The sequence below is a fragment of the Uloborus diversus genome, chromosome 9, assembly GCF_026930045.1.
Source record: "Uloborus diversus isolate 005 chromosome 9, Udiv.v.3.1, whole genome shotgun sequence".
In the NCBI taxonomy this organism is placed as follows: domain Eukaryota; kingdom Metazoa; phylum Arthropoda; class Arachnida; order Araneae; family Uloboridae; genus Uloborus; species Uloborus diversus.
Genome location: NC_072739.1, coordinates 115,199,947 through 115,221,387, shown reverse-complemented (window position 1 = coordinate 115,221,387; position 21,441 = coordinate 115,199,947). Strand labels below are relative to the sequence as shown.

Here is a 21,441-nt window from a genome sequence, read left to right as displayed (position 1 = left end):
CCTGATTGCAAAACTGATAGCATTAAACAATGTGATAGTCACATAAAGCGATAATTTTAATATGCAAATGAATAGAGAAAATCTGGTGATTTTAGTAACATGATAACAACTAACAACATTAACCGTGAACTAATTTTATGTTCAGTATACTGTAGTAATTGCTGATAACTACTATTGGTTTTTGATTTTTCTTCCTTTTCCATTGCGATTTCCCATGCTATCTAGAAAAAAATTAAATATAGTTAAACTTAAAATGCATTCTCTGCATAATTTTTGAGAAGGTTTTTTTTTTTCATTGTGAAAACATTAGATAGATTATGTTTCTGAACCGTTATTGCCTTTGCATAATTTTTAAATTATTTGTACAACAAATACTTGCAATGCCTGAAAATATATCACCAAATTAGTAAAAAAATTAAAATTTCATTCTACTAAAGCAAGTCCTTTATAAAATAAAAATAAATTTCAATATCTTACCTGGAAACATTTATTTAATAATAAAGGTAACATAGTTACAATTATAAATGCAATAAAATTTATAAATAAAATTTCATAACAAAGGTATCAAAATAAACATAAATCATTAATCTTTTATAGAACATTCAAAATGAGCAGATTATACAATATAAATACATTAAGAAGATTTGTATTTAGAATAACGACTAATTTTATGCATAATTTGTTGGACTTTACTGTCTGTTGGATTTTTTTCTTTTATATGTTATACTCTGATAAAAGTACAATCAGAATGTAAAAGCAATAAGATTTTTCATTGCATTATTATGTATTGAAACATTGAGAAAATGTTTAAATATTTTGAATTTACAAAATATATATACCGCAATGAATTAATTGCATCAATAAATTAGGAGTGCCGAGGGTGTAAAGGGGGGGGGGGAGTCCCTGCATTAATGATGGCACTAATATTGATTAGCAAATAAGCTTGCAAATTACTGAAAATCATAAAAGTGAGGAAAGAAATTTTCAGAAAACAAAATGTAATCAAAAAGATAAAAATGATCATACTCCTTATCTTTTTTCAAAGATATTGACATAAATTATATGTTCTTAATGGTTAATGCAATTGAAAAAGAAATATTATTTGAAAAAAACTACAATATGGTACACAAAAAGCAACAAATCAAAATATTTCTCCAACTACATAGGTGACATAATACATTCTGTAAAGCCCAGACCTCATGAATATGTTTAGTAAAACCTCAATGTTTTAGATTGATAAAGTAAACTAGATTTTTTTCAAAAATTTGCAACATTTTTAGAACTCAAAAATTTTTAGGGAAACATCTTCCTTATGCATTTTTTGTCTCCAACAGAATTGGATCTATTCAATTTAATAGCAGTTGCATGTATTTCAATAGAAGTTTCTCCTCATTATATCATTGAACTCATTTAGCATTAAATAAAATAATCTAAAACAAACCAGTATAACTTCAAATAATTCAGAAAAGTACTACTCTCAAATGCATAGGAATTACTGAATTTTGATTTTTTTAAAATTAATATAACACATAAAAAATCAAATTACATAACAATAGATAAAAATTGAGTTTGATGTTCATAATTTTATTTCAAGGTCCAACAGCACTAAATTTGAAAAATAAATATTTAAAAATGCAATTAAGTAAATATTAGTTTTCTTTCTTTCATTTTTTTAAAATGAGGTATGCATCTATACTGTAGCTGTTCAATCTTCTTCCAATTCATCAGCACTTTTCTTCCTGTAATTTCTTTTACTATGTTTCATATTTTTTGAAGAAAAATAAATTAATGAACTAGAATTGGCAGCAACACTAGAATCGGTTCCATTTAAGTCACTGCCAGATGAATTAGGCAGAGATTCATTACTATTAAAATTAGAAGTCTCTTTGCAAACTGTGCTGCTAACATCCACAACTCCATTCTCTTTCTGAGCTGGAAGTTCTTCACTTTCCTCAGTTTTATGCTCTGTTTTGTCAAGATGACTGGTATCAGTTAATTCTTTGCTATTTTCATCAGAATCAGAACTATCTTCATCCAACATGGAATCTTTGCTGATTTTGGCACGTCTCTTCAAATACAATTTTCTTTTGTCTTTTGCTTTAAATATTGTGCTTAAATCTTTACTTGAGTTCCCACAATTTGAATCACAACTTTTAAAATTACTACCACTTGCAGTATTGTCTTGATTTTTTTTGTCAATTTTTACAGAGTCACGTTGGTGATGCTTGGCTACTTTGGAATTTTTCCCATTGCATTTCCCACGTGAAGTTCTCAACTTTTGTTCACGTCTCTTGTGAGCTATCAACCAAGATATTCTATTGACGCCGGGGACTACCTTATCATCCATGATCTTTTGGGATTTTTTGGTATGTCCCTTGGCCATTGCTTTTTGCGTAATAAAAGTAAGAGTAATAGTTGTTGGATTTAGAACATCACTCTGAGGAGCAGGTGTAATGTTATTTTCATTTTGTTTCACTTTTTTACGCTGCTGTTCACTATCATCATCAGAAGATGAGGAACTAGATGATGAGCTAGGCGACCTTATATCAATACACGCATTCAATAGATCTGTATCATTTGAGTCAGAAGTCCAACCTTCTATATCTCTCTGTACCAAAGAGTCGAAAAATGCCATCATTCTTTGGTCTTCCTGAACAGAATGATGACTGTAATCATGAGTCATAAACTGTCCGCTTTCTAGCACTAGATTAATGTATTCTTCATGAGAATACACTTTCCTTAAAAGTTCTTGATCTGACAAGTAATCATCTACATCATCAGAATGTTTCATCGAAAAGGAACTCCATAATTTTACAATTTTTTCTACACCAGATGAAGCCAGCACACCATAAGTATTATTGTATCTCACTTGATTGACGATTGATCGATGCCCTGTCAAAATACGATGAACCTCTCCCACACGAGTGCTGCTTTTAGAGTTTAGAGAGTCTGGGATTTTCCACACATATAATCTAAAATCATCAGACCCAGAGAGAACATACTGGTCCTTATCGCCTGCAAAGCAACAACTCTTCATTGTGCAAGAGTTATAGTATTCTTCATGATCGAATTCAGCAACAAAATAGTCAGCAGTAATGTCATACAGAACTGGTGGAAGTCGTCGTCTTAGAGCGAGCAAATGTGTACCAGAATTATTGAATCTAACACTCATTGCACTATCACTGGGTTGGTTAGAAATATATTTCATCAAGCATACCCTAGGTTTTCGAATGTCCCATAAGCAAACTCCATCTTTAGCATTAGCAGTAGCTACGAAACGAGGTTCAACAGGATTATACATTACAGCATGATATGCAGTGGAACAACCTGCTAGCATCAAAGCATCATTTGCTGTTTGACGAATGTCCCAAATTAAAATTCGACCATCATCACAAGCACTAGCGAAGATATTTTCATTAGCAGGATGAACCGACAAACCATAAACTGCTTCATCATGAAGGAACACATCTAAAATTTCGGCTGTGTTTACATCATGTAGAATAACTTGCTCGTCATTTCCCGCAGAAAATAATTTTGTGTGAAGCGTATTAAATCCCAAACAGAATATGTTGCTGTTATGCTCACCTTTCATTACTTTTGGATTGCTTTTACCCGACAATATTTTGTCAACATTCCAAATTAATACGCGCTTGTCATCTCCACCGGATACTAACCATTCGCCATCATTAGAAAATTCTATTGCATTTACGCAACCATAATGGGCATACAGATTTTTACTATATAAATGTTTACTAAACTGCAATCGATTATCAATCATACGCAATCCCCCCGATCTTTCCCCACAATACTGCTGATGATTGAGATAATGTATACCCGTCATAAATGCACTTTTATTAACGTTTAGTGACATCTTGAATTTCTTTTCAATCCAGATAAATCAAAAATAGTTCTTGACTATAAAATTTACCCCTACATCGCATAATTATTAAATTACAGTCATAAGTACAACCCACTCAGAGACAGGTTCCGCACCATCAAAATCAAAACTATCACGTATCACCGTATCAAGTTGAGTTTACATGAGTCCATTTAACTACTTTGTGGTACAGCAGCGCCCTCTTTGTTTTTGCCTTCATTTCAAAAAAAGCTTTTTATGCTATTTTTTAAAATTTAAATAATCATTTAAGTAACGAATAAAATAAGAAAATTTAGTTCTTATTTATGTGAAATATTTCATCAAAAAATTAGCAGCAAAAAGATGTAAATTAAGTCACATGACTACATACTCAATCGTGATTGGTCAGACATTACTGGTGTGCACATTTGAAAGATAACTTGGCTAAGAAAACATAGCAATCGAGACGGAAAAGAACGAAAACGATAAAAACTTATATTTTTTAATCGTGTTTTGTTCCGACGTTCGTGTTTGCGTACGAAATGAACAAAAGCAAAGAACACAATGCGAAAAACCAACGGATTCAGGTCTTCGCTCGTTGCAGGTATGTTAATATATTTGATATTTTTCTTGAACTCATCATAGTTGATGTAACGATGCATAAGTCAATATAATTCAACCCCAAACACTACACACACAAACAATGCATTTAAATTTGATTCCGTGTTGTTTTTGAATTTTTATTCGGGGAAAGTTTACTTTGAGCTATTATTTGCCTTTAATCTTATCTAAATCGTCAGCTTCATAACTTTAAAATTTAATGTTGTAGTCTTCGTGAAAGATACACATCGTCGTCTAAGATCAACAGTAAGACAGCTAAGCCCAGAAATAAGTGGTATTCTACTGTTGTTCTTAGGCTACGATATGTAATGACCAGATTTTTCAAACTAAAAAATCAAGACATGTCACTTTTCGAGGAGGCAGCGTTTTTTTAGAGGTTGAGTATGTGCTCTTAGTGGAGGAATTTGAGGTTTTGCATGAGAAATAAAGAATCACATTGGATACCCCCACCCTCCTGATGTATGTGTTTCATTAAATTATATTAATTGTTTTGAAATAACTGACTAATAAATGTCTAATAATTCAGTTATAACTGAAGAATTTAGGAGTTTAATAACTCAATGGGTATTAATTGTAGAATCTTTGCAGCACACAAATATATTTGACTAAACTTTTCTCAAATGACTACATTCCAATCAAAGCTCATGCGTTGCTGATTAATGATGGAAAAACTTTAGTTTTTCATATCAGAGTTTCAGGAGAAAAAATAATAAATTTGTTTGCATGTAAAATTTTTGTAGGATTTGTCGGAAAACGAAAATTTTTATTTTAGAAATGTGTCTTTTGTATGTGAAAAAAAAAAATTATGTAAAAGCAAAACAAGATTACAATGTATTACACTTATAAGGAAGCAAATCATGCAAACAGATTAACTGAAACAGATCAAGCTAGGTTGCACCAAATGTTCTAATGTTTAGTTTTTTATTGTTCATTGTTATTTACACACTTACACTAGCAGTTGTGCAAACCTGGCGGTGATACATTTATAAACTGAATATATGCATACTCAGGGACAGATGCAAACCTCCCCTATTTGGGGGGAAGGGTCATGCTGAAGAAGGACCCCCCTCTCCCTGAACGAACTTATGGTTCTGAACATGGGAAAAAAATTTTGCGCAGGTGTCGATAAAAAGCAATGGAAAAAGAAATTTGAAAAATAATTAAGAAATTAAAAAGGCAACTGAAATCTTTTACATTTTATTTATACAGTTGTGGTAACGGATACCATTGTCAATGGCTTGGAGGGGGGGGGTCTTGACCCTCCCCTTGTATTCACCACAATGCACGCTACACGCATTAAAAATGTTATTATAAGTGCCCTGATTTTTGTAATATTGTGTCTTGATTTTTTTGTTTTTCAAAGACATTACAAAGTGTTTTTGGAAAGGAGGAGAAAGAAACGCATGGGAATGTTTAAGCATATATTTCTCACTTGTTAAAATGAGTAATGATTTGCATTTTAATCATCTATATACTTTTTTTTTTTGCAAGTGTGAAATTATTTTCTAATGGCATTAAGATTCCTTTCTTCTTTTTCATGTAATAGGCCATTAAACAGCTTTGAGAAAAGACAAGGTTCACCATCAATTGTTGAAGTTATACCTGAAAAAAAAGAAATTGTATTGAAGGATAAAAACCACAACAGAGAGTTCTTTTTTGATAAGGTTTTCCCGATAGATTCTGAGCAGGTAATACTTTATCGTTTTACTGCAAATATATCAAAGTTATACAATGCTAGTTTTATTTGAAATTTATTAAAAATGATGACCACTTAATTATATAATTAGTGGTGCAAGAATGCGATAGCTATCCACGACATCAATTCAGATGTAAAATTCTATATTGTAAAAGTGGCCATTTTACAAAATTTAATATTTCTTAAAATTAAACTTTTCACAAAATTTCATTTTTAAAAACAATTCTTTCATCTCTTTTAAGCTCAATCTCAGGGTTGGCAAAAACCCGGGTTTTTTAAAAAAAGCCTATGGACCCAGGATTTTTGGGTTTTTTTTAAATAAAACCCAAAAAACCCCAACTAAAACTTTTTTTTAAAAAAAGAAATGTGGTTTTTTTTTGTAGTTTTGAGGCACAATGTGGGGTACTTGTAGCATAAGTATATGGACAAAGCGCAAAAATTGTCTTAGGGTAAAAACACTTGGAAAACTAGTTAAAATTCAGCGTTTTCTGAAGAAAAGTATAAAAAACAACAAAACCTAAGAATGGTGAAGTTTTATATTTTTTAGTTTCCATGATTACCAACAGTTAAGGCAAAAATACTTTTCGAGCAAGGGCGCCCATATGGGGGGGGGGAGGGGGCTCAAACCGCTCTTTATAAATTAGAAATTTATTGCTTTTAGTACCTTTTCTTAGCAAAAATGTAAAAACATTTCTTCTCCAGCCATTAATGAATGAGTTATTAAAAATTCAAATTTTAATAACTCTAATCTGTACTGAACTTTATGGGTCACCTTCACCCATAAAGTCACCTTCACAATTATAGATGGTGCGCGCAAGAGGGGCCGCCCACCAACCAGATGGCTCGATTGTGCCGAAAAAGACTTAAAAATTGTTGGCCTCAGTGGATGGAGGAAATCTGTTTCTGACTGGTCGGGATGGAGGAAACTGATTGAGACGGTCTTGGCCTGCTCTAGGCTGTAGTGCCGAAGAAGAATCTGTACTGAAATCAGTTTCTATGAAGAGAATATCCTGCTAAACCATGGAGAAAATATTTGAGCCCTCCCCACCCTTAAAATTTTGCATATGGGCGTCCTTGTTCTCGAGTGATAAAATCATTGTTCGTTTTTAATTACTACATTTTTTTTCTTTTTTTGCATTTTACTTTATTGTATTTCATTTTGTTATGCAAAACTACTGTAGAACCTCAAGTAGTTAAAATAATACTTTTTTACTGAATTCCAGCTTAATCAAGACACTTCTTTGAATTTTATGTTGCCTGTTTTTCTGTTTCTGTATATAGAGTAGGGTTGCCATTGGCGACTAAAAAGGCGACTTTTGCGACTATTTTTTACCGTAGGCGACTATGGCGACTTTTTTGGCAAAAAAACAGGCCAAAAACGACTATTTTAAAAAAAACGGCGACCTTTTGCAATAAAAAGCGACTATTTTTTCATATTTTATGAAATTCATAGAAAGATTTTGAGCCAGTCAGTTGCATTCCAACACACTATGGAGATTGCATCATACAGTTTTCAGCCAATAGCGTTTCGCCGCGGCGAACGCGTCGATTTACTGAGGTCGAATTCAAATGCAAAAAAAAGGGGGGGGGGGGGGGGGGTAGAAAGATGATCTGATCAAGGATTGTAGTTCCAGGATTTTGATAACAGCCGATGTGAAATAAATACGTTCAAGTAAGTGTTAAAAAATATTATTTACTTTACATTATAACAGGGATAGATCGCCGCCTTTTCTCTTGGTTTTTAAAGACTTTTTCTGGATTTTTCTCCGAAATTTTAAAATTTTCAAATCAATCAAATTTTGAAGTTAAAATATCATATTTTTTCTTTTTTAAGGATAAAATTACTTTAATATGCCTCCCACCATCATACCCGAAAAAAAAAATCGTAAGTTCTGCGAAACCAAAACTAAAAACATGCTGCACATTGTGATTCCCCCCCCCCCCCCCCCCCTAAAGCTCAATTTTCGTTTTCTGTAATAAAATTGCATTATTAGTAATAATCTCCAGTGCTTTGACTTAAGATATCATAATTTGTACGGCAAAAAACCAAAGCCGTTCTTGTTTAACATTCTAGCGTCGAACACGTGCGTCGCCGAAAATTGCATGCCTTGTTCGAAATTGAAATCTTTTAGCATCCGGTTAATGTTTGAACTATTTTAAAAGGTCTTAGATATTTAAAATTATGCAATCTTAGGGCAATTTATTTTGGTTTTTATTTCAATAATTTCTTAATTTTTTTAAAACTTTGTTCTTAAGTTGTTATTAGTTACGTATTTTCGTAAAAATACGAAAATTAAAACTAGCAAACTTCCTTACTTTTAAATTTATGTCCAAAATAAATATTTTCAAAGCTACTTAAACTGAATTTTCCTGTTTTTTGAAGTTTACATAGAAATGAAAATATAGAGAACAAACACTCAAGCGTCGAACACGTGCTTCGCCGAAAATGTCTTGCCGTGCTCGAAATTTTAATCTTTTAGCATCCAGTCAGTGTTTTAATATTTTTAAATGGTCTTAGATATTTTAACTTATGCTATCTTAAAGCAATTTATTTTGATTTTTATTTCAATAATTTCTTATTTTTTTAAAACTTTGTTCTTAAGTTGTTATTAGTTACGTATTTTCGTACAAAAAACGAAATTTCAAACTAGCAAATTTGTTTATATTCAATTTTATTCCCAAAATATTTTCAAAGCTACTCTAATTTAATTTTCTTGTTTTTTAAAGTTCACATAGAAATGAACATAACTAAAAATTGAACTCTAGGTGAAATTCATATGAAAATGAAAATTTGACTCCTTTTAGCTGGAAACTGCTTCAAGTGATCACTAATAGCACTAAAATATAAAATGAAATGAAAATTGATTTAACAATTAACAACAGTCAGAAATTTACTTGAATGTTCATGTATTGGTTTGCAATAATTAACTTTAGCTTATTAGGTAATTTAAAATATGTTTTCACATGTAGAAGTCTGATAACATTACATCAGCATCTGCTAAAACAAAAAACCTGTCACTACAGGAACATAAACTGGGTCCTTGCCCTAAAAGTTAAGCTAAGAAGTAGAACTGGCCCTGCCATTATTTAAGAATTTTTTTAAAGATGTTTTGCTTGACGTTGTCATGGTGCCATGTTCACATGTGCCCCCCTCCCCTATACTAGTTTGTTGTTTACTTTGCTTATTTCAAAAGCCATTTTACCTATTACATTACTTTCCCTATATAGCTATTGCTTAATTATTACATTTGAATAGTAGTATGAAAAAACTGTCTCATTTTAGTTCACAGTTCTTAATTTTTAATAAGACTAGACTTTGAAGTACACAAATCAATGATCAGCATTGAAAAAAAAAATCAACATTTAAATGTATCGACAATTTTAAATTTAAAATGCATGGGAAAATGTCAATACTGTCTCCCCCAACTTAAATACTTTGAAGACTCATGAATATGTTTTACACTTTTTACTTATTAATAATGAAAAAGAGAAAAAAATACATCATTTATTATATGCTTTTACTAAAAATTTTAAATAATACTTTTTTTTTTCAAAAATTAAGAATTTTGAAGAAATATTTTTTTAATAAAAATTCTTAATTTTTTACACTATAAACTTGAATGTGTCACTTAAGTTTTTATATTGCCTCAAGTAGGACTTTTAAAAATAAAGTGAGCCTCACAGACCCTAGGAGATGTGTTACTTTATTTAAAGTTTAATCTTCATTAAATTCTATTATTAGTAGTACCATTAAAAAATGCTGAATGAACCAAGTTAATTTTGAAAAAAAAAAAATATCATGTTTGGGAAAATAAGTTTTTATTTTCTTGTAGTTACTATAGGTAGTCATCTTTTGATTGTGTGACACAATGTATTTTTTTAATTTGTAAGTATTTAAAAAATATTGGAAATATGAACTTCATTACTATTCTGAGAGTTGCTTTTTTGAAGTAGTAATTCCAGTAAAAAATGTTGAATGATGTTAAAACACATGTTAGATCTGAGAAATTAAGTTTTGATTTTTTTCTTTTTTTTGCATTTACTATAAATAGCTATGTTTTAAGATTTTCTGTTGTGTGATTTTGTTACACTAAGTATTTTTTGAGTTAGTAAATAGTTAAAAGATATTGGAAAAAGCAACTAAATGGGTGAAAAAAGCAACTTAATCATTGTGCTGAGGAGACTATTTAGGCGACTTTTTTTTACAATTTAGGCCACTAAAGCAACTTTTTTGAAGCAAAATTTGGATGGCAACCCTAATAGAGTAACAAATATTAAACTTTTTCGTAAGATAATGAAAATACTGTTCATAATATTCTGTTTTCTGTACGACCGGTTGTAAAACCTGTTAATTTCTAAAAATTATACCTTGTTTATTCGAGATTTGTGACAGGTTGGTTTGCAAAAAATAATTCACATGAAAGCCTTTTAGCTAGAGAAGTTTCCTCTGTACAATCTACAAATATTGAGAAAATCAGACATGACAGGACTTAGTCAAGATAATTTGAGTTAGTTATTGACCAGTTAAAGAAAAGAAAAAAATTAAATATATTTATTTAAAATCTTTGAAGTATTTTTTTAATGCTGTTAAGAGTTAAGAAATACTATTGAAGTTCAAAATTCATTTTGTATATCCATTGTCTGTGGTGAAGACCAAAGAAAAAAGAAGTTTAAATTGTGAAAGTATTTTGATTATTTTTTTTAAAAAACGTCTCGGAAAATTAAAAAAACCCAAAAGTGGGCTAAATAATGGTTTTTTTCAAAAAAAAAAAAAAAAAACCCATTGGATCCAATCCGGCCAACCCTGCAATCAATTAGTCGGTAAAAAATCTTCAGCTTCCAAGTACCATATTTTCGGGAATAAGCGCCGCACCCGGTGTAAGCGCCGCATCGTAATATATTCTCAAAGAAAAAAGTTTTTTAATGTATGCGCCACACCCGGTGTAAGCGCTGCACCTTTCATAAGCGCACACTCAGCATTAAAAAACTTAAAAGCACAATCAGTAGTAAAGCAAGCTGGATTAAATGTAAATAAAAAATATTTTTTTATTTCTCGTTAGTATTTTTAATTAACAATAAAGAAATATTTTTTAAAATCCCCATTTTTCACTTTTTGCCTTCGGCATCCCTCGATTGGTCATCACTTTCGATGGTTAATTTATCCGATTTCCAACGGCAAACGCATCTCGTCAGTGCCAAACTCTGGCAGCAAAACGATTTTCAATTGCTTCTGCCTTTATAACCTTAAACTTAAAGGCTGCAGTATAACTTTTCAATTGCTAAAGAGCCATTTCAAAAGCAACTCTAAAAAAATTCGTAAAAAAAAGATAAGCCAAGAACGCACGAACGGCAGCAAAAGATGCAACACGACGATGTGAGTGAATAATAAAATTAGAGCTAGGAGACAAGTTTCCCATTAGGTTACTTGACCAAGCAACCTATTTTCGTGAGAGAGGTGGTAAATTCCCTTTACACACTGGACATTCATCCCTCTCTCTTACTAGTACTTTTGCTGCCTCCTCTCCCTGACCCCTTCGCTCCGACGCGATAAGGCTTGCTTGCCCACGTGTATCAACTCTCTTCAGCGAAACATGTGCAATCGCAGACTCACCTTCCCTCCCCCTCTTTACTTTACTTGTCGCGAAGGTCGAAGGATTTCCTGACCCCTTCGCTCCGCCGCGATAAGGCTTACTCGCGCACGTGGACCAGCATTTCTCTCAGGTTTGCCAACTCCTAAAAATGTTTCCCCCTAAACTCAACACATAAAACCCCTAAATGACGTCAGAAAGTCACGTGATCCTTTGACTGGGACGTCACACGTGGGATTAAAAGGTCACGTGACCATTGCTATTTTTCGCTACTGAGTGAGTAAAGGCATTTGCATCATTTTTATGTCGTTTCTGATCAAAACCATGGACTATTAAGGGTCAAAAAAAGACTATGTAAGTAAAAAAATAAATGAAACAATCGAAAAATTACGTTTTCAAAGGTAAAAGAAAAACATTTTTACTTGATAAACCCTAAAATTAAAACCCCTAAATTTACCCCTAAAAATTTTATCCCCCTAAAAAAATCCCATTCTAAAATTTTCCCCCTAAATTTAGGGGGAAAACCCCCAAGTTGGCAACCCTGATTTCTCTCGTCGGTGAAACATACGCAATCGCTGACTCACCTTCCCTCCCCCTCTTTGCTTTACTTGTCGCCTAAGAGCGAGGGATTTCCGCGAAATGAAAGCAAACGATGTGGTGCCATCTGTTAGCAGCATTTTCTGATTTTTTTTTTAAACTTGGAAAAAAGGCACTGTATCCGCCGCACTAATTATATGCGCCGCACCGGCAATTTTTTTACTTTTTTTCTGGTATGCGCCGCGGCGCTTATTCCCGAAAATACGGTAATTCTTAGTGAAATCCTTTATATCAAAGCAGGGTTCGAAAATATCATATTTTCAAAAATATCCGATATTTTGATATATATCCAATATTGTCAATGAGCACAAACTAAAGTCTTCAAAATCCTCAAATCACTTTTTATTTTCTTATGTTATAATTGCAATATATAGACAGAACATTAATGTTTCTTTCATTAATTATATCTAATATTTCATTTTACATTTCTATCAATTTTAATGGAGATAATTTAGCATTAGCTGTTATAGTCATTTTTAGAGACGTACCTAGTAGCACTTTGGCCGAGTACCAAGTACTCGGCCTTTCACTATTGGGCCGAGTTTCCAAGTACCAATTATGTTTTAAGAAGAACCACCGACACACATGTAATGAATTTTGAACTTATTGGAATAGTAGTATAGACCTCCTGGTCCATATAATAGTTTTTAAAACTAAATTCCTGCTGAAATTTAATTACGTATTACGTATAAACAATTTTGTTTCTGTCAAAAATTTTACAAAAATTTTTTTTTTAACTTAAAAATAAATAAATAAAAGGTATGATTAATCAAGTTGGAATTAAAACAAATAACAGTGAAATCCCTCTAATGCAGACACTAACAGGACAATTTTTTTTGTCCGCAATAGAGAGGTATCCGCAGGACGGGGGTTTAATAATGTTATTTGCATTGGAACTTGGAACTGGGGAATTAAAAATTGTCCGCATAAGAGGGGTGTCTGTTAGGAGCGGTTTCACTGTATACCAATCATAGTTCTAGTTCGCCAAACATAAATAATTTTTAAAAGCAGATAAAACAAATGTGCAGGAACACTGCAGACACGTGTTTCTGCCCCCCTCCCCTCCCGTTACAAGGAATGTCTTTTTCAGTGCATAACATGTGAGTTAAGGAATAAAGACCTTTGACAAAAAAAATTCGACTTTTGTAGGATGCCTTAAATCCACGAGCTCCCATTTTGTGCATTGAAAAAGGAATTCCTTGTAACGCCAAAACACATGTCTGCAGTTTTTCTGCACTGTGCTTTTAACGTTGTTTTGTTTCCTTTTATTTTTTAAGCAAAGGTATTTTTATATTTTTTATAACTAATTTTTGTTTGTAGCAAAAATCCATTTTTAATATAAAAATTCCATATTTTCTATACTTTACTTCTATACTTTTTTTGCATAATTTCTAATAATAAGTTTTATTTACTTTGGGGACATTAAAATAAAGATTTATTCTATTGAAGCATTACAAACTGCATTACTCTCAAAATTTAAATTTGACTTATAAATTGTAATTGTAAATGATTGCAGAATATAATGCTTGCTCTTTTTTTAGACATTTTAGTATCTGTCTTGGACAATATTCAATTTTTTGCAACTACTCAGTATTGGCCGAGTATCTGATCAGAATTTGGCCGAGTACCGAGTACTTGGCAAATTGGCCGAGTAGGCCGAGTAGTTACCAAGTACTCGGTACGTCTCTAGTCATTTTTCTTCTGTTAGCTACTTTTATAGTTATGATCCAGAAATAAAAAATATGCATTACTCAGTGCAGTCAATGGACACTTTTTTTTTTTCTGAGCAATGTTTAAAATTAAATTAGGCACTTTTAATATGAATTAATATTGGAACATTCCTAATAATTTTATGAATATAAAATACAGGTAAAAATGGAAAATTATATTAACTTAGTTATATTAATAGTGCATTATACATCATAAAAATATAGTACATAACTTTTTGGTTGTTTTTAATAATAAATGTACAATTTTACTATGATTTATATACTTTTAAATTAAAAATACCATAGTTGAAAATATAAATATTGAAAATATCATGATATTTTCGAAATACATGTCGGCTATATATCGTGATATATATCCTTGAATATATATTGGCGAAACCCTGTAACAAAAGGATTTAAAATTAGAATTGTGACTTGCAAACATGCTGTATATAATACAACAGAATGTTTTCACAAAAAATATGCAAATAAAAAGTGACCAAAAATTAGGGTTTTTTTTCCCCACAAAGAATTCACAAAAATTTCTTTCTTTCGCAAAATGCAGACCTGTAAATAAAAGCCTGGATGAATGAACATTGCTATCTATTTGGCCAAATGTCAGTATGATTTGATATTTTTCTTTTTTTCATATGGATGAAGTATTTGTTTAAACTTAAATCATTTTATGCTTTAATTTACCTATCAATATTAAATGATCTCCTGTATTATGTTTTGTCTGACGATGCAGGGGAAAATATATAAATAAACTGCATACATCAATTTAAAATTTTTATATAGCTTGAAAAAAGTAGAACATGCCTTGATTAAAAAATGCTTCAATTTTATTAAATTTTTAGATTTGAAATTAGAAGAAATAAAATAGTAATCATGTCATTAAAAGTAATTTATATTTTTTATGTTTCTGAAAAAGTGCTTTACTGAACATTGAAAGTGTTTAAAAGTCAAGATAAAATATTGAAAAGCTTTCAGGCAAATTGTTTAGTAGTGGTGCCCAACCTTTTTTTCCTTGAAACCACATCTCACATTCAGATGAATCTCGCAGGTCAGAACACATACTTAAAATGAAAAAAAAAAAATCCCCCCCCCCCCCAGCCAGGGTTGCTATTTTGTCCACTTTTTTGTAAAAAGTCCGGGCGACGAAGAAACTGGACAAAATGAAAAATAAATTGATTATATATGTTGCATAAATTTATTGTTATGGTGTAATAATATTAGTATATTGTTCTAATACATTTTCTGTTATGAAATAATCATTGAATTAAAATAGAATCATTAGCTTTAGAATTTCATAAATCTAAAAAAAACATTAACTACAGATTAGTGCAGCTAATTTTAGATCATAATTTACTTAAAAGTAATAAAATTTAACTATGTGAATAAGCTATTGGGAATGATTAGACTGTTATATACAATGGTAGAAAATAAACTCAATTGGAAAGTCAAATGAAATGCTTGGAGACATACATACAAAACAAAAGATTTACAGACTAAAGATATTTTATAACTGTTATATTTTTCGAGTTTTTTTTGATGTCACCCCATAGTAAAATATTTATGTACTCATCTATTTTATGGATATGTTAATGTCATACAAATTAAGGAAAATTACTATTTTAGTAGGTTTGTGGGTACCCAGAACAGTGTACCGGAAGAGGCTATAATAAGCAAGAGGGTAGAAAGCTTTAAAAGGGCCATTAATCATCATTGGGGACTAATAAATTACTAAGGAACAGCCTAGTCAGAGCCTGTTGCTGATCATCACATTTGTATTGCAAGAACAGATTTCACTTCATGCCAACATTTCTTTTATTAATATCAAGTAGTTTTTCCTTCTTTTTACTTTCTTCTATATCTAATATATAAAAGAAAGTATTGGATTCGTGCAAATTTTCGAATTTTGACGGATTCAAACGTTTTGAGGTGTGCCAAGTCCATTTCGACTATTTTTGGAAAATGTCTGTCTGTGTGTGTGTGTGTGTCGCGTCTGTGTGTGACCAGTTTTTTGTGGCCGCTCTACAGCTAAAAGTGCCGCATGAAATCGAACAAAATTTGGTAAACATATGTGCCCCTATGTGAACTTGTGCCCATTGGTTTTTCGCGCGAATTCCTCTAAGGGGGGTGGAGCAATGGGGCGTTTTTTGAGTTATGCATGCTTGCTATTCCTCAGGAAGTAACTGGCGGAATCAAACAAAATTTGGTCCATATGTTGTCATTAACAGGAACAGGTGATGATTCAATTTTGGTGTCAATAATTCAATCGGGGGTTGAGCCATAGAACGTTTTTTGTCATCAATTGTGACTGCTGTATCTCAAGAAATAATGAACGGAATGAAAGAAAAATTTATCGGCAAGTAGCCCTTAGTGGGTATAAGAGCCGATTTTATTTTGGTGTCAACAGCTAAAAAGGGGGTAGCGCAATCGCCCGTTCTTTTTTTCCATTGTAAGTGCCCTATCTCAAGAAGTAATGCTACCTTCTGGTTGAAATTTGGAATATATGTGAATCCATATGTAAACAGGCTTTGGTTCAATTTTGACGCCAATCGCTCCAAGAGGTGTTGATTTTTTTTTGAATAAAAATAGCTTTAACATAGCATTAATGCAACAATAAGAAAGATAAATCATAATAGATTGTCGTCCGCGTATTTCTCGTTATTTTAATTGTATGGAAATGATCGGAAATTACTGATATTAAATAATGTAAGTTGACATTCATTGTCCTGGAATTTTTTTTAAAATCAACTGGAAAACCTGGAAATGTCAGGAAATTTCATTCTTGAACTTCTGTGGCAACCCTGGAAGCCTGATTGTTGAACATGCATCACTTGACATAACTTTTATTTTCGAGGTGGACTGCAAAGCTGGGCAATGCAGCCAGTAGAATTAATAATTCTCGCATCTTGTGATAGTTATAACCCATAATTTAGTCTTTGAATTGTGTCTTCATTATAAAAATTATCTTACCTTACTTTAGGTGACCCTCATTTTTGTTGTATGTAGTTATATAATAGATAAGTTAATCATGATTTTCGTCATTTCCATATCACATATAAGGGGGGAAATATGATTACGTTTTGCAACCCACCACATTTGGATTCTTTAAAATTTCATTAAAATAGTTTTTCCTTTTCCCAGAGAGATTACAATAGCTTCTGTAAACTATTATTTCCTCTATGTGTCATTCCCTATCCCAGCTTGTGCCATTCTCTGCCCTGTTCAAATAGCGCTGTTAAGGGAAAATGACTCGTAAAAATTTGAAAAAAGAAAATTCATAATTTTCTATCTTTCTTTATTTAGATCTCTGTTTACAAAGCTGTTGTAGCACCACTCATAAAAGAAGTTCTAAATGGATACAACTGTACAGTGTTTGCGTAAGTAAAATCTATTTTGAATTTTTCATGAAAACTTAGCAGTAAAATGAAATAAATAATCCTTTTTCTGTGGTTACAGGCAAGATAAACATCACTTTGATTTATGAAATTTCTTGCAGTCATCCTGCATATTGACAGATAAATGATTGTAAAGATAATATTAGTGAATGCTTTACCTTGCTTAAAAAAAATCTTCCTGTATACTTACCAAGTGTTCCACTTTTTTTTGAGCAATCACGATAGCTTATCACTTGACTGTTTTGATGTCCTATGATTTTATTCCCCCCCCCCCCCCGCCCCCAGCCTCCCTCTGCAGCACCACCGTCGGCCAGCGCCTCACGATGCTGCTCCTCTAGTGAAAACCGTCTCCAGGTTGCGTCTCTTGCCTTACACACACCTACACACACTAACAAACACATACACACACCTACACATACACACAATTACCCACACATAAAAACACCCCCATACAAACACACATGCCTACATACACATACCCCCCCCCCCACACACACACACACAAGCACGCACTCCTACATACACACCCACTCGTGATTGCGAAAAACATAATTTGAATTCAAGATGTAAAAGTTCAAATTATTATTATTTTTTTCTTACTTATCTTGCAATTTTTTTACAGACTTGTTATATATTTACCGTTCAAATATAGGTTTTAGACTCATAAATTTTTATGTGTAGAACCAATTGAACTGCTTATGCTCTTTTTTAATAATACTCAGCAGAGGAAAAAAAATGCTTTAAAATGTTTATTGACTTTTTTAAAAATAAAATTTAATGGATTAAAGTGTTGTTTAAGAATTTGAATAAAATTGGAAATGCAGGAAGCATTCATTTGTCCTTACACCATTAACAGCTTTTTTGTGTCTAATAAAATCAGGGTTTGAGCCGAGTTCAAAAGATCTTAAGCAAAAAAGCTAAAATTGAAATAAAAGATTTAGTGAAATATTAAAATGTCGAAGGTTCACATATCTTTCTAAATGCCTCGATTTGTTTCGTCTACTATACAGTTGAAAACTAAATTCAAAGTTCAGCCATGACATCTTTAAAAAAATAAATATGCTGTAGCTATATTTACTTTTAATATGAAATAATAAAAATAGGATTGTACTTATTATTGAGAAAACACAAGTTGAACTTCCACTCCCCCCTCCAATATGCAGTATTGGGGTAACATTATGCTTATTAAGACTAAATGTTGTTGAACTTAAAGGGGCATTCTCTAGTCTAGAAATTCAAAAAAATCGAATTTTTTTCCCTTCATATTCTCAGACCTTTTAGAATAGACCTTTAAAAAAAAGGTTCTATGCGGATTTAAAGAAATTCAAATTATTTTTGGAGTTACAGTTAATTTTGTTGAAATAAACTCTTTTGCTGAAATGAGACTGCAAACTTTAAAAGTGTTTTTCTCAAAACTAATTTTTTCAACATGATTGACAAGATATCTCAAGTTCTAGTACACCGATTTACTTGACATTTGGTACAGACTTTCTTAGTACTATAAAATTGTCCCCATGTTGGGTTTTTTGAAATTTTTGATTTTTATTATTTTTAAAAAAATACCAAAGTTCAAAAAAGGAGCCAAAAAATGAACTTTTTGTGATCAAATCGCTACGTCCAGACAATTTTACATCTTTGTTAAATAAGAATTAACCTTGACGTTATGTTTCAGATCACCTGGAGGATTGGAATCATGTCAACCAGGAGACCTCCCCCCCCCCTTTTTACTTTCTTCTATATTTAATATATAGAAGAAAGTATTGGATTCGTGCAAATTTTCGAATTTCGAATTTTGACGAATTCGAACGTTTTGAGGTGTGCTGAGTCCATTTCGACTATTTTTGGAAAATGTCTGTCTGTCTGTGTGTGTGTATGTGTGTGTGTCACGTCTGTGTGTGACCAGTTTTTTGTGGCCGCTCTACAGCAAAAACTACCACATGAAATCAAACGAAATTTGGTACACATATGGGCCCCTATGTGAACTTGTGCCCATTGGTTTTTGGCGTGAATTCCTCCAAGGGGGGTGGAGCAATGGGACGTTTTTTGAGTTACGCGTGATTGCTATTCCTCAGGAAGTAACGGGCGGAATCAAACAAAATTTGGTCCATATGTTGCCAGTAACAGGAAGAGGTGCTGATTCAATTTTGGTGCCAATAACTCAAACGGGGGTTGAGCTATAGAACGTTTTTTGTCGTTAATTGTGACTGCTGTATCTCAAGAAATAATGAACGGAATGAAAAAAAAAATTATCGGCAAGTAGCACTTAGTGGGTATAAAAGCTGATTTTATTTTGGTGTCAACAGCTAAAAAGCGGGTAGCGCAATCGCCCGTTCTTTTTTTCCATTGTGAGTGCCCTATCTCAAGAAGTAATGCTACGTTCTGTTTGAAATTTGGAATATATGTGAATCCATATGTAAACAGGCTTTGGTTCAATTTTGACACCAATCGCTCCAAGGTGTTGGCGGGGAATTCAACTGAAACGCGTTCGATCGAATCAGAAACGGTCGAATTTCTCCTTTGAATTCGAACGTTTTCGGAATCGTTCGATTTTCGCACTTCAACTTGCTTTTTGACGTTCGATCGAAACGTGTAGGGTTGCAATCGAATGTTTTCCTCGCTCGACGTTTCCTCATATGGCCAGAAGTTTGAGGCAGCCAATCACAAAATTGAATGAGGGAATGAAGTTACCTGTAACTGCAGCTGTTGTGCTTGTTTACGTTTGTCATGTCATTCTCGTTTCGTGTGTTTATTTTTCCGGATATCTGCAAGTTATCTTTTACTATTGAATACAAATCTGAAAACAAACAGACACACACTTTTTTTTTTTAGAAAGCTACCGAAACTTTATAACCATAACCATTTATTTGTCTGGTTCTTTTTCTTCTTAGAATAAAAAATATTTTTTTTAATCTCATGAAGTTAAAATGTATTCTAATTTTAAATTTTCATGGTTCATTGTAAATCGCAAAAACTATATTGATCTTACTTTTTCCATGTAACTTGTATCACAAACAATTGTTGCTTTTATTGGTTTTTAGTTATAATAATAGCTTAGCTCAATACATTTTGCTTTAAGTTGAATTTTTAGAAGTATATTTGGGGGGGGGGGTAACCACAGCTCAGATGCAATTTTATTTTCACAAAGCACAATTATTGTGAAAAATGTCAACGGAAAATCATGGACTTGAAAACTCTGAATGTAACAGATACCCTGTTCATAAAACTTTGAAACAAAAAATCTTTTCTATCACATTTTGATTGTTCAGTGGTGTATTTCATCTATTAAAAGCAACAGCATAGTTGAAATATGGAAATTTAATGAATAGTTATTAATTGCAAATTATTGATTTATTTTTACACTTATGATATGTATGTTTTCTGTATAAAAGTAACCTTTTAAATAATTAGAACTTCTTTTTATCATTGGATTTAATATTTTTACGAAACAAATTACAGTTAAGTGTTCAGTATTCTGTAAATATTTAATGTTGTTAAATTTCTTTTTACTGATTTATTTTTTTTATAAGAAACATTACTTAAAAAAAAAGAGAGAGAATGTTTGGTTTAGAAAATGACAAAAATGCAATTTACGAGTAGCATTATAATTCAGAAAAAGATTCAATCAATAACCAAGTACGGCAAAACAATATAAAAAAATATTTTACCCTTGAAATACTTCCTGCTTTTTTGTAAATAGCATTACAACTTTTTTTTTTGAGCAATCACGATTGCTTATTGTTCTCACTTGACTGTTTTTGGCGTGCTATGATTTTATTTTCCCAACGCCTCCCTCTGCCAGCACTACCGTCGACCGTCCTCACGATGCTGCTCCTCCAGCGAAAAGTCTCCAGGTTGCGTCCATATCCTACATACACACAAGCATGCTTACACAACACACTTACACACATACCCACACACTCATGCCTGCACACAGACACAAACACACGCCTACACACACACACGCCTG

At 32.1% G+C, this 21,441-nt stretch overlaps 2 protein-coding genes across 2 annotated transcripts in view; one reads left to right on the top strand and one right to left on the bottom strand.

The window, feature by feature from the left end:
- Positions 1 to 486: 486 nt before the first annotated feature.
- LOC129229380 (DDB1- and CUL4-associated factor 5-like) lies at positions 487 to 3,985 on the bottom strand. The gene has a single exon (XM_054863673.1). It carries the CDS (start codon positions 3,869 to 3,871, stop codon positions 1,706 to 1,708), a length of 2,166 nt encoding a protein of 721 aa, XP_054719648.1. The 5' UTR covers positions 3,872 to 3,985; the 3' UTR covers positions 487 to 1,705.
- Positions 3,986 to 4,351: 366 nt separating this feature from the next.
- Positions 4,352 to 21,441, top strand: part of LOC129230452 (kinesin-like protein KIF11) — a 41,691-nt gene continuing 24,601 nt past the window's right edge. The window contains exons 1-3 of the mRNA XM_054864851.1: positions 4,352 to 4,460; positions 6,024 to 6,165; positions 17,383 to 17,456. Of these exons, the coding sequence (XP_054720826.1) occupies positions 4,399 to 4,460; positions 6,024 to 6,165; positions 17,383 to 17,456 (278 nt within the window). The 5' untranslated portion in view covers positions 4,352 to 4,398. The remainder of the gene's footprint in view (positions 4,461 to 6,023; positions 6,166 to 17,382; positions 17,457 to 21,441) is intronic.

Coding starts and splice junctions, on each gene's coding strand:
- LOC129229380 (XM_054863673.1), bottom strand. CDS start 3,871: ATGTCACTAAACGTTAATAAAAGTGCATTTATGACGGGTATACATTAT.